The sequence below is a fragment of the Desmodus rotundus genome, chromosome 5 (genome assembly GCF_022682495.2).
Source record: "Desmodus rotundus isolate HL8 chromosome 5, HLdesRot8A.1, whole genome shotgun sequence".
Lineage (NCBI taxonomy): Eukaryota > Metazoa > Chordata > Mammalia > Chiroptera > Phyllostomidae > Desmodus > Desmodus rotundus.
This window is the reverse complement of record NC_071391.1, coordinates 112,320,622-112,336,851: the sequence shown is the minus strand read 5'-3', so window position 1 is coordinate 112,336,851 and position 16,230 is coordinate 112,320,622. Positions and strand designations below refer to the sequence as shown.

Here is a 16,230-nt window from a genome sequence, read left to right as displayed (position 1 = left end):
GGATCCATTCACAAGTGGCCTCCTGGGACAAAGCAACACAAAGTTCAGCGAACCAATGCTCCCAGTCTAAGCTCACCAGCCAACCATGGTATGGCAAGTACAGACACTAAAAGATATCGGAAAGTTTCATAGCAACTTGACAGATTATTTTTATATCTGGGAAACCAATAGCAAAACAATTAGGTATGTATTTTAAGTGTTTTATCCAAAATTTGTATTCATTCATTGTTATTGTACTTTCATGAGAGATCAGAATTTTTAATTTATAAAGAAATTAAAAAAAATAAAACCAGTTGCTTCATCTAATAAGTTCAGGTAGTACTAGGGCTGGTTTAGTAATACCACCCGGCCGTTGGGGATGTATAAGCAGTAGAGTCGTGGGAGAGCAATGTCTTCATACGTAACCTGAATACTACATGAGCAGGGCCAACACACTTCATCCCAAATGTAGGATGTACAGTTAGTCATTTTCACAGGGGCTGGGTGAAACTGGGCAGAGATAAGACTCACAAAGCCTCCTACCCACCAATTTCCTCCTCTTCAGTGTCTGTCAATGACAATGAAGCACACAAGACAGGCAACTGCAGACTACATTTTTATTATTGCTCTTTGAAAATTCAGGTTATTTAATTTAGAGAAGAACCTGAAATGAGGGTGGGGAGGAGGGGAAAAAAGAATATTCTCTTCCTGGGTGAATCTTCTCACTTCTTCCCATGTCCAGGATGAGCTCCATATGAAACTCATGACTCTGAATCCCATTTGACCTAACCCTTGAACTTGCAGATATAAGGTAACTTCTGGTTGCAGTCATAATCTTTCCATAACAGATAACCTGGGGAGGCAGAAGAGCTAAATTGAATGGGGCCAGTGGAGCTTGTGACCCAACAGAGAGGCATCCCAGACACTGGCATAGGATTCAAAACCTCTCCCTCATCTCCACCAGGGTCCCGCTTTAGGGGAAGGAGACCCAAAGGAAGGACAGGTGAGAGGGGAGGGGAGAAGATAAACCAATATTGTCTTTCCTAGCTCAGGAGGATTCCCTGAAGCTCAGGCCCAGAAGTGAGGGATTAGAGAATGGAAACACTGGCCAGAATGCAGCTCCCATTTCTTACCTGAGCTTTGTGACAGGCTCCCACAGAAGGCGGGGCTTGTGATGGTGGCAGGGTCTCTCTCCCAGGCAAAGTAATTCATCACATCAGTACTACTCCACTCCCATCCACCTGCATTGGGCTCATAGCCCTAGAGAGTAGAGAATGGAGCCAGGTAAGGGTGAATGACTATGAGAGTTTTTGCATAATCCACTCTGGTGGATACTTGATCTCCATCTCAACATCTAGGAATTTGGTCTGCTATTCCAGATCTTGCCACAGAGATTTCCTCTGAGATGTTCTCTACAACAACTCTCTTCTATTGGTAGATCCCAAAGCCAATAATCACAAACACCAATGGTACCACTCAGAGTAACACATTACTGGCTGAGCAATAATTGGTACATCTGTGATCACGCTCTGAACCTCAGAGACACTGTCTGTTCTAGAAGGGAAAATGCATCTTATCTTCCTTTAGGATTCCCTCAGTACACTATGTATAGACTCAGTAAACACAGAGAACTGAATCACAAAGGTTCCTGTATAAGCTGTGTAAAAACTTGAAAAGAGATCATTTCAATTGGAGATTAGGAACCTCCACAAAACTCAGCTCATCATTTGGCCTCAAGGGCCTACCTTTATCCCAAATATATCCTAAGATTTCTGAGCTCCAAGGCTCTATCTTATTTAGTGCAAACACACAAGGGACAGTGAGTAGGCCTGGGTAACAATAAGAGCTAGAAAAGTAACAGACAGATGTTACTGCACCTGTGTGGGATCATGGAGCCCAATCCAGACGTATGGGGAGTATTTCAAATTGTTCTTGACCAGAGAGGCCAGGAAGGATGCCTCCGCTCCACTGAGCACAGACACAAGGAATCCTGAGGGTCGCTTCTGGCAGGCAATCTGTGTGGGGAAGGAAGGAAGACACTGAGGAGGAGCTGGAAATGTCAGTGGGGAAAGCACAGGGCTAAGGTAGGTGAGAAGAGGTGTATGAGTAAAAGATGAAGGTGCTCACTCTTACCTCCAAAACTCTGGAGAATGGAGACCCCTGCCCAATCTCTAATGTACTTTCCCTTATCACCTCTAACTGCAAATGTACCTACTCACATCTGCATCAATCCAGGATTTTGGACTCGTAAACAAGGCATAGCAATGTGAGCTAAAGGTATAGGAGCCTTTGGGACAGCTGGTCCGTGGAAAGGGCAGTTTCTTCTTGGAATCTTCACCTGGGGTGGAAGGGAATAAAGGAGAGGGATGGAGTGAAATGAGAATGTAAATGGGTGTTAGGAAGTGACCTTGGGGGATATCTGTGAGGCCAGTGTTTGGGGAAGTAACACCAAACTTCTGACTCCCTCTCCATTGGATCTCTTGGTCGCAAACAAGTCCCAGTAAATGGAGGACCATCTCCTTTTGTTATTCTTTTCCCCTTTACTCAAACGTCCAACCTTGGCTAGTGTGGCTCAGTGGATTGAGAGGTGGCTTGTGCACCAAAGGTTGCTGGTTCAATTCCCCGTCAGGGCACATGACCTGGTTGCAGGCCAAGAAGCAACCCAGTGATGTTTCTCTCACATATTGATATTTCTCTACCTCTCTTTCTTTCTCCTTTCCACTCTGTATAAAAATAAATGCATCTTTTTTAAAAAGGGTTCAACACTTCTCCCACTCTGAGCTGACTGTTCTCACACTAGGTTTTCAAATCATTCTTCTTCCACTTATGTCATTACTGACTCTTCATGCTTTCTCTCTTCACCCTGCCAATACCAATTACAGCCCACTGACAAAATGGAATTCTCTCATTCCATTGGTAATGGACCACTGTGGTACCTCCCACCATGAGCTATGCTGGAGGAAGGAGTGATGATGGAGGAATTGCAGGCAGTTTCATTGTGTCAGGCTGCACCTCACCACTGCCACATGCGTCACACAGGAGGCTTCCTCCTCATCTTGGCCCTGAGCATTCACAGTGACCCAGTGCTGGAGGCAGAGAACTCTCACCTTGCACCTGAGACAGGAGCATCAGGCAGGAGAGCAGCAGCCAGGACACGCTGGGGAGGGCCACGGGAGGCAGCATCGTGTCTGGGACTTGAAGAAGCAATCAGAGATCATGAAAGAAGTGTGGTCAGAGAGAGGGCATGCAGAGAGCCCTCTGTTCTCCCTCTGGTCTTTTCCTTTGCATAGTCCCCTGGGAATAAATTGATCTTGGTGACTCTATCACCTTCTATGATTCTGAAAATAATTGGAAAATCTGTAGTTTCTACTACCCTTGAGACCTCCCAGGATGGCCTCAGCTGAGTCTCAGAGCTCCTATGTTCTCTGAAGACTAGCATCCTCCTGTAGCCTCCCCTCAAATGTGTGTGGTAAGCCCCTGCCATGGCTCTCATCTTCTCTCAGCTCCCACTCACCTGTTTTGCGGGTCTCTTTTGATGGTTGGTGAAGGTAGAAAAGACTGGGCTTTTATAAGTGGACTTGAGGGTGGAACCCTGAAATGAGTAACAGGCATGTGAAGTCAGGACAAGGATAGTGGGAAAGGGCTTGGCATTCACTCAAGGAGATTCGTGTCACGGGTAGTGGACTCTTCCTGGCAATGGCTGGGAACTGCCACAGCTGCTGTTTCTTTCCCCTCGGCAGGCCAGCACTTTGCCCGGGACCAGGGGAAGTGTGCACTTTCCCCTGTCTCTTTCTCGTTAGGGGCCTGTGGCACGATGTGGTATTAAATTTTTAAGGAACATCTACTGGTATAGTTGATACGGTTGATATCTCAAAATCTCCATTCTATAAACATACTCATTTATTCCTTTCTATCTTACACACACAAAAAACTAAATAAATGGTGAATCACAAGAGGAGGTGAGTATGAAAATTGCAAGTGTCACAGTTTGGAGAAGACACAGAACTAGTGGAAGCTAGGAGTACCAGTGAAGGTTCAGCACTGGCACTTAACCATAGTAGCTAGTTTTAAAGAAAATCATCATTTACTCAGAATTATCTGACAAATTAATAGATGAGCCAATATTTAAAGAAAATCACATGAATAAACTCGCCTTGCCAGTCATCTGGGAGCTGGAGCTTCCCTGGTAGATGATGATAATACTGTGGGAGAATAAGAGGCAATGAAGGAAGAGAAAACCTAAGGATGATGAGAGTCAACTGACGCAGAGCTAAGGGAGGAAAGAATCGGGCTCCAAAGCGGTCAGAGCAGGAACTGGATAAACCTGGAGACGTGACCTCACATTGCACATCAGTTAGACCTCTGCTGCCTCCAGTTGCTCACTACCCTAGACTGCTAACAACTTCCTTGCGAGCCTGTCCTTTGGCTGTGTATAAATATTATTTTTATTACCTTCTTACTGGGAGAGTTGCCTGGTTCATGGCGGGACCCTGAGAAAAATTCCTCAGTCAGATTTACTTCTGAGTTGGCAATTTTGCAACTATGGGAAACATACTATGTAGTTCAGGTTCAGTTTGCTCAGTCTGGGAAAAAGGTGTACTGGGATTTTCTACAGACCCTGATTCTCATGCTGTTACTACAGGCCAGCTTGTCTGCAGGTGTCTACCACGGTAGGGATTCACAATGATTCACGATTCATTAAATGAAGATTATAATTGTTTCATTTCCTCAGAATCCAAGTCAATGGACCCCCCAAACAATCTAAAAAGTAGTCTATCCAACAGACCCTTTTGTTAAAAAGGAAAAAGAATGAATTATTTACAAAACAGAAACAAAACTATGTAGATGCAAAGATACAACTAAAGGAGTGTTCAGTGAACATTAAAGTTTAAAATAATACACTATGCAAATATGATCGTTTAGATGTTTTGGAAAGTAACCTTATTAAAATAATGACCTGAGAACAAATGAATAACAGCAGTCACAAGTCCAGAATGGAATATGTGCTTGAATTCCTGGAAAACTCAATGTCATGGAGAAAGGAAACCATTTTAGATTAAAAGAACCTAAAGAGATATAGCAACCTAATCTAGTGAGTTAATTTTAATTGAGTCTTTTTTAATAAAGTAAGTCATTTGAGGGACAATTGGGAAATATAACTTTAGATAGACATTTTGTAATGCCAGACTTTTAAATTTTCTTTCTTCTGGTAATAGTACTATAGTTAAATGAAGAATTTGCTTATACCTTCATATCTAATGGTAAAACATTAACAGATAAAGTGTCATGATGCCTGCAACCTGGTTTCAAGTTATTCAAAAATAATGAGTGTGCCTGTGAGTGTGTGGAGAGAGAGAGAGAGGGAGAGAATGATGAGCCAAGGACAGAGAAGCAAAGCAAATGTTTTAAAATGATAACAATTACTGAATCTAGGTGGAAGATAGAAGATAGAAGGGTGTTACTCATACTATTCTCTCAACTTTTTTGTATGTTTAAAATTTCCAAATAGAAAGTCATAGTTTAACTTACATGTTCCCTATTAATAATAACATATATTTTCTCATTATTACCATAAACCAGAAATAGCATAATAGAGCAATATTTATGTATAATCATATTTCCATGTACACATTTAAAAATTAAGAATTCAAATAAAATATTAAAGTATTATAAATAAATAGTAAAATATCTGAAATGTCTCACAGTTAGGCTACTTGATTTTTGGCTATATAAACAAATAAATACAAACAAGGATATCAATATTCAATAATCAATATTCAAAAATCAGTATCTCAAGTTCAACCAGAAAAATAACCATGTCTTCCGAGCTAAATTTTTTGGTGATCAGACTCCACTTTTCAAAACAGAGCTTAAACACTTTTGGGTATGGAAACCTCTGAACCCTTCACTTATCCGGAACAGGTAGAATGAAAGGTGGCTCCCCATAATCCCATACTTTTCAAGCTGTGTCTGGTTCACTATCCTTCCAGACCTCCCTCATTACCAGGTAGAAGACAGTGAAGCTCAGATCCTCCCGTGAGGAACTATTAAAACTCATTTTTGTTTTGGTTTTGCTTGAAATAATGGAATATTTATAATAAACCTTAAGGTTACAATATCCCTAATCACAATATAAGACTTTTGTTTCACATAACAACTCACTAAACTCACTAAAATTTAGTTGACTTTTTTTATTTGTAATTGTTTTTCCCAACAATCTTTATTAACCAGGCATTGGGAAGTTTGTTCAAATACTGTATTTATTTTTTAATACTATATTTTAATAGTTGCTTTCAGATTATTTACAGTCTGCTTCTTGGTGGTGCAAGAGGAGTGTTTACTCTTGGAGTGACCAAGGCTATGTTTTAAGACGTTTTCTTTGCCAAAAGATAAGATGCCCAACTTGTACTTTTCAGTCCACGTTATCGTCTAGGTCCAACAATATTAGTATTTGCAGATAAGACTCAGGATGTTATTCCTAGAATTACTGCACTGGGAAATGAGCCCTTCCAGGAACCCAGCACATTTTTTCCAAGGATGGCAAAATGCGAAGCATTCCTGGAAGACGGCTCAGCAGAGACCACGTCAAAAATAGCCTTGAAACATAATTATTGGAGACTTATCACTAAAGTATGGCCCTTTGATACATTACCAAATATCCAGGAAGCTGCTCTAGTCCTTTGGTCTTATCCTAGACTATCAGAAGAAACGCAAAAGGGGTAATAAAATGAAGACCAATATACTTTGTGAAAATAAGGCAGACTGGTCAAACTTCAAAGTCCCTGAAACTAATAAGGTAAATTATCAAAGCATTGGGAAGCTAATTCCATAGCTCCTGGAGTTTGGTTTTCATATGTAAGTAATGAACAGTAACTATCTTGTGACCTGTGCAGTTATTGGGGATCCATAAAGTTTTTATCAAGAAAATGTCAGGTTTTACTCGGTCTCAATGTCTTACATTGGTCTTGGAACAATTCCCTGTTGTATATCATGTTAGTTCTTCTACTACATCTGTTGTGTATTCTGTAAAAGCTACTGGATGTTATCTATTTTGCTTTTAGGATAAGCTGGTCTTAATTCAGTGATTGTCTGATAAGTAGCCATAATCCTACCAATTATCATCAATTATATTTATTTGTTGATGATAACTATGCAGATCTGAACTGCATTTCCATGATTCACATTTTTTTGGCAAATAAAAATAAGTTTCTCCATAGTCCTATTGCTTTTCTTTTTATGATAAATTCTTTTTATGACACAAAAAACATTTAACACACGTGTACTCACCATGTAGAACTAAGTGATATTTTGCCATCTTTCTTTACATTTTCATTTTTTAAGAAATAAAGAAGGAAAGAGTAATAAAGAAATAATATGCCCTGCCCAGGGGGCTCAGTTGCTGGAGTATAGTCCTGTACACTGTAAGTTTGCAGGTTCGATTACCAGTCAGAGTATGTACCTAGGTTGTGGGTTTGATCCCCGGTTGGGGCATGTATGGGAGGCACCTGGTCCATGTTTTTCGCTCATATTCATGTTCCTCTCTCTCTCTCTCTCTCTCTCTCTCTCTCTCTCTCTCCAATCAATAAACATGTCCTCTTTCTCTTCTTACTTTTTTCTCTTCTTACTTTTTATATTTCTCTTATTACTTTTCCATCATGAATTTTCTAGTCATTCTTCCAATTTATGTTTAATCATTTACTACATACAGATATATCAATCAATCATATGTAGTATTATTTTATCTTTCTAGATGTATATACATGTATCATATTTTGTGTGATATTCTGGAATTTTTTGTTCATTTTACTTTAGGTTTTAAAAATCTATCTACTTTGATGTAAGTTGTCTTTTTATTGATTTTTTCTTTTTTACATTTTTTAAATTGTTCAAGTACAGTTGTCTCCATTTTCCCTTCACCAATCCCCCCCATTACCCCATTATTCCCTCCCACCTCCCCTTTGGTTACTGTCAATTTGTTCTTAATTTCAATGTCTCTGGTTATATTTTCCTTGCTTGTTTGTGTTGTTGATTAGGTTCCACTTAAAGGTGATATCATATGGTATTTGTCTTTCACCACCTGGCTTATTTCACTTAGCATAATGCTCTCCAGACCCATCCATGCTGTTGCAAAGGGTATAAGCTCCTTCTTTCTTTCTGCTGTGTAGAATTCCATCGTGTAAATGTACCAGTTTTTGGATCCATTCATTTCCTGATGGGCACTTAGGTTGTCTCCAGCACTTGGCTATTGTAAATTGTTCTGCTATGAACATTGGGGTACATAGGTTCTTTTGAATTGGTGTTTCAGGAATCTTGGGGTATAGTCCCAGGAGTGGAATTGCTGGGTCAAAGGGCAGTTCCATTTTTAGTGTTTTGAGGAAATTCCATACTGTTTTCCACAGTGGCTGCATCAGTCTGCATTCCCACCAATAGTGAGCACTAGGGTTCCCTTTTTTCCGCATCCTCTCCAATACTTGTTTACTGATTTGGTTATAAACACAGTGTAGTATTTATTCATATATGTATTTCCAAACAATGTATCTATTCCTTTACTGGTGAAACTTTACCATATCTTGTTAATTTTAAGATATGTAATAAGTCACATTTTAAAATCTCTGAAGTCCAAATACAGTGCTAATAATGAAAACATGGTCTTCATCTTCTCGGTATAGGATAAGGGTCAGCAAACTTCTGTAAAGGGTCTTCTGCAAAGTAAATAGTTTTGGCTCTGTAGACAAGATCATCTTGATTTCAACTACTCAACTCTGACATTGTAGCATGAAAGTAGCCAAAGACAATATATAAATGAATGTATGTCTGTGTTCTAATCAAACATTAGTTATGGACATTGAAATTTAAATTTCATATTATTTTTATGTCACAAAACATCCTTTTGCTTGTTTTCTAACCATATAAAAATGAAGAAAAGTCATTCTCATATCATGGGCCATATAGAAACAGGCAATGGACTAGATTTGGCCCACTGACTATGATTTGCTGACACGTGGTCTAGAGAAAATAAAAAAGAAATTAATCAAATAATAACATAATTCATTATCTAGTTATAAATGGTAAAAGCAATGAAGGACAGCCGTAAGGGTTTTGAGAACATGAAACAGAAAGGGCTGGACATTATTTTAGACACATAAGAAGTTGATATAATTCCAAAGGGCACTGATTATGGTAATTTTGTTCCATTTGGAACTGAGAAATAGGCATGTAGTGACTAAACTCATTAACCAAAAGAGCTCTTCATATATTTGATAAGGGGTTAATATCCAAAATTTATAACGTACTTACAAGAATTAACCCCAAAAAACAAACAACCCCATTAAAAAATGGGCAAAGGACCTGAATAGACACTTGTCCAAAGAGGACGTACAGATCGCCAATAGTCATATGAAAAGATGGTCAACGTCACTAATCATCAGAGAGATGAAAATTAATACCACAATGAGACATCACCTCACAGCTGTCAGAATGGCTGTCATCAATAAATCAATAAACAAGCGCTGGTGAGGATGTGGAGAAAGGGGAACCCTTTTGCACAGCTGGTCCACATAAGGGGACCACATAGTCCCCTTATACTCCCCTCCCTGCAGCAATCACCACACTGTTGTCCATGAGTCTTTTTTCCTCTTTGCTCAAACCCTTCACTCCCTGACCAATGCCCCCAACCCATAGCTGTCATCCTGCTCTCCATCTATGAGTCTGTCTCTGTTTTGCTTGTCATTCAGTCTGTTCATCAGCTTCCACAGATGAGTGAAATTGTGCAGACTGAGTGCAGACTGGTGCTGCCACTGTGGAAAGCAGTGTGGAGATACCTCCAAAAGTTAAAAATGGGTCTGTCTTTTGACCCAGTGATCTCACTTCTGGGAATATATCTGAAAGAACCCAAAATATTAATTCAAAAGAACCTAAGCACCTTTATGTTCATTGCAGCATTATTTACAAACGCCAAGATAGGGAAGCAGCCCAAGTGTCCATCAGTAGATGGGTGGATAAAACAACTATGGGCCACACACACATTGGAATTCTACTTGGCCATAAAAAAGAAGAAAATTTTACCCTTTGCAACAGCATGGATGGACCTGGAGAACATTATGCTATGTGAAATAAGCAAGTCAGAGACAGGCAAATACCATACAATTTCACTCATCTGTGGAAGCTGATGAACAGACTGAATGACAAGCAAAACAGAGACAGACTCATAGATGGAGAGCAGGATGACAGCTATGGGTTGGGGGCATTGGTCAGGGAGTGAAGGGTTTGAGCAAAGAGGAAAAAAGACTCATGGACAACAGTGTGGTGATTGCTGCAGGGAGGGGAGTATAAGGGGACTATGTGGTCCCCTTATGTGGACTAATGAAAAAATTCAAAAATAAAATAAAACAAATAACAGCTGGCAGTTTCCCATCTATATCTTCATTGCCCTCAGATAGCTGTATACTTAGTTTTTCTTGTTGCTTACCTGTATGGCTGGCCAAATTCCACATGCAAGGTAATAAAAACAAGGACTGTTGCTGTGTCCAAGTGATGCTTTTTTAGAGAAATATTGGTCCCCAACCTTCAATATTTATCTTCTTGTCCTCACGAGCCTCAAAGTTCTGTCCTCTGACCCCCTTCACAAGGTTCACAGGACGCACCACAGGCCTTTCCCATCACATGTCCTCTGGAAGGTTTTTGATAGATAGAAAGCCACGTCCTGGACATCCAGTGTTAATGTGTCCCCGGGTGGAGCAATTTCTTAGCAAGACTGTGGCGCTTTCAAGGCTCTGTCCATCTTCCCTACCAATTCACCACTTGCCACCCTTGTACTGGACACTTTAGATTTTTATAGAGAGATTATCTTCTTCTTGATTTAATCCTTGGCATTCATGTGAACAGGAGCCTGTCTGCAAAAGTTAGACTGGGGAGAATAGGAGCTAAAGAACTGTGAGATGGACTGAGGACTTTCCACGGGCTACCTGTGCTCTGCAGGTATAATACAAAGAAACCTAGTATGACAACATTTTAAACTTCAAAGGAAAACTCTATTTAAGGCACAATTTATCATGTTCTGTGTGCGGGACACTACCCTAGATTCCTTACAAATAGTAACTTGTCTGATCCTCATAACTTAGCGATGCAATGATGTAGGTGCTATGATGGAGCTTATATAACAGATGAAGGGACCAAAGAGCAGAGCAGGTAAGTAACTTAAGACCAAATAGCCACTAAATACTGGAGTTTAATTCATTTCTACCTGAGAAGTTTTGCTTCACGGTCATTTTTGTGTTATATTAACAAAACTTGCTGATCTCCCTCTCTTTAGTATTTTATTTAACATATCTAAATCCTGAGGCCTGAGTTATTCCAAGAAGTAACTATCCATCATTAATAATTCTTCTCATGGCAGGAAGAGCTTAAAAAGTGAATAAATGTCCTGGCTGGTGTGGCTCAGTGGATTGAGTGCCAGCCTGCAAACCAAAAGGCCGCCGGTTCAATACCCAGTCAGGGCACATGCCTGTGTTGTGTTCCTGTCAAGTGAATGTCTGGTCAGCACCTTATCACAGGGCTGTGGGAAGGGTTACATGATGTAAGTGTGGGAAACCACTTAGCAGCGGTGGTGCTCAGCACCGGTGTTAGTGATTCCTATACATGTCCTAGGGAAGCAGCCACCTTTTAAAAGCTCATTTACAATTTTGTTCCTGAAGTTTGAAATAAGCACTAACTGTGTAGCAGGCAAGCCCTGAATCATAGATGACTGGAAGTCCCAAATTACATTTAGAACATGAAACCATAAACCACATTTTTCAGGTGCTTGAAGATATCATGCAGCCTGCTTTTCATCCTTCATTCTGTACATGTGGTGTGTCATGCTGGTTGATTCTGTTACTCCACCTCACAGATGAAACATGACAATAATAATAACAATGCACCACTTGTTTGAACTCTGTTATGTGAGATGCATCTAATATCTCTGATTCCATGACCGAGTTCCAGCTGAGGTCCCACAGCTAAGTCACATACTGGGATCCCTCAGGAAGGGCAAGCATCCATGATGCTCCACAAACTTCTTGGTTTATCACCTGATTTCCTGCCAAAAAAAGAGGGAAAAGAAAAAGGAAGTAACATGAGACAGATCTGGAAAATGACAGCACATAGGGCCAGAGCAAAGGTGAGGAGAATTGAAATAAGTACCGTTCATCTGGTTTCCCAGCAGCAGTGTGCAATTCAGGCCACAACTGTGCAACTCAGAGTCTCGGCCCCTCTTTGGAGACAAATTTGGAGAGGTCTCAAACATCAGTGAACAGAGAGCAATGTTGGGGGAGGTTCAGAGACTCCGGTTAAGAGGAATTGTTATTTCTATAAAAGGGATAAGGAGAGATAACAACCCCAACCAAGTAGTTAAGAGACATACAATTCTGTAAAGAGTGGGTGTTTAGATCTGGAGACCCATCACTAGGCAATGAGTGTTTCAGTTGATGAGACAGGAAATCATTTTTGCTCACTTGTGAAGCAGCAGACTGAGTAACACAATCCATCATCTTCAATTTTTATGTTAGAAATCCCAGACACACCTTACTTAGGCTCTTAGCTGGGGAGAGGGCTCATTTGGCCAGAGGGAATCTGTGCTAGAACTTTTCTATGACATTGTAGAGAGCACTAGGAAAGGCTCCAAGCTAATTGCTAATTAAATCACCATCCTCCGTCAAATTCTCACCTTGCCTGGGCACTGATATTCTTATTTGGATAACAAAAACAGCCCTGGGTGATGTAGCTCAGTGGATTGAGCATGGGCTTGCAAAGCAAAGGATTGCTGGTTTGATTCCCAGTCACAGCACATGCCTGGGTTGCAGGCCACGTCCCCAATAGGGGACACATGAAAGGCAACCACACACTGATGTTTCTCTCCCTCTCTTTCTCCCTCCCTTCCCTTCTCTCTAAAAATAAATAAATAAAATCTTTAAAAAAACAATAACCATTATCTCCTTCTCAGAGTGTTCTCATAAAAACCAAACAAGGAAATATATATGGAAATATCTTGTATATTGTAAATGGTACTTTGATGTATCCAATATTGATATAATTAAGTGCAATGATTATTTAGCATTAAATTACATGTATCCAGCACATACACAGGTTGGGGACTAGGAAAGTCTAGGAGGAGGACTCACATTCAACTCAGGACATGCTCTGCGTCAGGCAGCAGGATGAAGACAGGGAGGAGATGCTGGAGAGGAGGTGTGAGGTTAGATGAAGGTTGTTCAAAGCTGCAGAGCCCATCGCCTCTCATTCTGCAGAAGCGTGAAAAGAAAGAAGCAACTGAGAGAACTGTGTGACTGTACATGGAGTGAAGCACACAGCACCCAGAGCTGCCTCCTAGCCATCGCCCGTCCTTAGCAAAAAGGAGACAAGAAGCAGACCTCCCACTGGAGAAAACAATCAATTACTAAAATGCCAGAGAAAAATTGGGGTCATATGATCCCCTGGAAGCCACAAAGTATTTTTCCAGGGGGGGTGGGATGTGGTAAATGTGATGCAGAAGAGATGTCAAGGGGAATGAGGCCCCAAGGCCTTTTGATTTTGCAACAAGAAGTCATTGGTGACCTTCCAGAGGGCAGCTGTGGTGCAGCTGTGGGAGCTGCAGGAGAGAGCCTGTTGCCAGGGTCACGGGGCTTCACCTGTAAGACACAGTCACAAAAGGTATATCTGTTAATTAAACATTACATTATTTGATTTATTTAAAATTGTCCTTTTATTTTTTTCACCCATTTGGTATTGCTGTCCTATGTAAATTAAAAGCAAAAAGTAGCGCTAACATAAGGAAATTCAGAACATGAAACAATAAATCATGTTTTTCAGGTGATTGAAGATATCATGCAGCCTGCTTTTCATCCTTCACTTTGTACATGTGGTGTGTCATGTTGGTTGATTTGTGGATATTGAACCATCCTTGTTTCCTGGAATATACTTGATTGTGTTGAACGGTCTTTTAATGTATTGTGGAATTTGGTTTGCTCATATTTTGTTGAGGATTTTTGCATTTATGTTCATCAGAGACATTAGCCTGTAATATTCTTTTTGTAGTGCCCTTGTCTGGTTTTGATATCACTGTGATGCTGGCCTCGTAAATGAGTTTGGAAGCATTTTCTCTTTTCTCTTTTTTTTTTTTTGCAAAAGTTTAAGAAGGCTTGATATTCTTTAAGTGTTTAGCAGAATTCTCCAGTGGAGCTATCTGGAAAACAATGGTTTAGAAAGCAGCGGTGCACAATCCACCTGCAGCATTTTGCTACCAGACAGGATTTATTGAACACTTAGTAGACGCAGCCCTGTGATGAGGTCACATACATCCAGTTGCCATCTGAATATATCAGGAGACATCTAATAGATGCTGTCATGGAGGAACAAGAAGGTCAGCATGCACGAGTTACTAAATGGAAGAACGATCATTAGCTATCAGCTGAGGCAGGAAAGTGAAAACACAAAGTCCAGAGCACTATTCAGGGTCCATGTTGCCCTTTGGGTGATAGTACAAGAAGCCACTTCTCCCCTCAGAATGATCGATGGCCAGCGGGGATGGTGCTGTATCTCTGAATGCCCTTTGCAGATGTCCTTTCCCTGCCTGATGGAAACCTGCTCCCAGAAAAGTCACTTTCCCAGGTGTCTCTGCACTTCGAAACCTTAATTCTAATGAATGAATAAAAAATGGTTTCAGTGAGCAGAGCTGATGGGAGACGTTTTGACTGAGGAATGAAGCCCTGCCTGGATTTGCAAAATCAGTCCAAACAGGCAGCCTCCTACTGCCCCAAGGTCTAGGCCCTGACCTCCCCTCCTTCCCCACAAATGCAGATTGGCAGTGGGTGTCACTTCTGTTACAAAGACTGCAGGATCTGAGGCAGAGAATGCACATTTTAGAATGTCATTTGCATCAGAGGGTGACACTGTGAATACTCCATATTTATGCTGTTGAAGAAGAGAAGCCCCACCCCCATGGTTCATGCTGGGTCTGAGCTGGGGGGCTGGGGTTGGCTCTGTGGGACTGGGATCCCTGAGTTAGGGATACCTTCGCAGGTGCAGCTTGGATGTTCTGTGTGATGATGGCCAAACTGGTGACCTAACGAAAAATTCTGTCTTTGTAACTGACTTGGCCAAAATGCCAAGGAGTCCTGTGAATAAGGCCCAGGTGATGTCATTTTAAAAGACTAGGAGGCTGATAATCAAGCCAGTGAGAATATGTGGAATGTATCACACCCATTTTCTTCTTTGTTCAAATCTATCACCCTATTAGATAAATGCAAAGCTAACAAAACACATGCCTCAGAGAGGAGATTTCAGGGTCCTCATACTCACCGACTCACCTACTGGCTTGTGCACAGGAGTCATTCTGTTCCTGAGATAATAACGAGCATTTGCTGAATGGCAATGCCACCCAGGCACTATCGTAAGAGCTTTGAGTGGACTCATTCATTTACTCCTCACATTCATCTTCCCAGCCAGATCATTTTGTTTTGCTCTGCAGTACATGGAGGCACAGAGAGGTTAAGCAACTTGCACAGATCACACAGCTGATAGGTAGAGGAGTTAGTATCAGGATCAGTCATTCCAACTATGTAAGCTCCATGCAGTATGTCATCCTGCCTTTCATTACCTCATTACATCTAATTTAATATTATTTTCTTTAATCCTCATCCTAATGCTCTGAATTAGGTGTCATCAGTGGTGTGCTGGTTTTAACAACCGGTTTTCTTGCGAAGGGGGTTGCTGGTCTGTGGCGTTTGTCAGTTTTCCTGGGGTACATGTTTCCACTATGGTCAATTTCAAGCTACCAGTGTGACGCTGAGGAACATCAACTTGGGAAAGAGATGGTCAGAAGCTGTCCATCATGAGGGGTTTCTATCATACAGACACAATATACAGAAATACCTTTGAGACACTAATTTATAAATAGCTTCATAAATAATAGTAAAATAATTAGAAAATAGGAGTTTCGAGTATTTCTTGCCTTGATTTTAATAAAATATCTTTAATTGTAAGTGAAAACGCAAGCTGTAAAATAATTCCTACAAGTTGTTTTTATTTTTGTACATATGTAAAAACTCCCCACTCCGTATGTGAATATAAGTATGAGATCTGTCCAGAAAAAGTCCAGCCATTGTTAACATAATGAGAATGGTTTGCGCCACATCGATGTAGCCTGGCAGCCAAGGAGAGAGGACTGGAATGCACGTGCGTGAACAGTGATGACTTCACTGTACTAGCCAGTGGGGG

The 16,230-nt window shown here is 40.8% G+C and overlaps 1 protein-coding gene across 1 annotated transcript; it reads right to left on the bottom strand.

Moving 5' to 3' along the window:
• Nucleotides 1-588: 588 nt before the first annotated feature.
• LOC112303108 (regenerating islet-derived protein 3-gamma-like) lies at nucleotides 589-3,182 on the bottom strand. Its single transcript, XM_024558600.3, has 5 exons — nucleotides 3,087-3,182; nucleotides 2,199-2,317; nucleotides 1,857-1,994; nucleotides 1,113-1,239; nucleotides 589-832 (listed from the first exon to the last, which is right to left on the bottom strand). Exons 1-5 carry the CDS (start codon nucleotides 3,160-3,162, stop codon nucleotides 765-767), a joined length of 528 nt encoding a protein of 175 aa, XP_024414368.2. The 5' UTR covers nucleotides 3,163-3,182; the 3' UTR covers nucleotides 589-764.
• Between the last annotated feature and the right edge of the window lie 13,048 nt (nucleotides 3,183-16,230).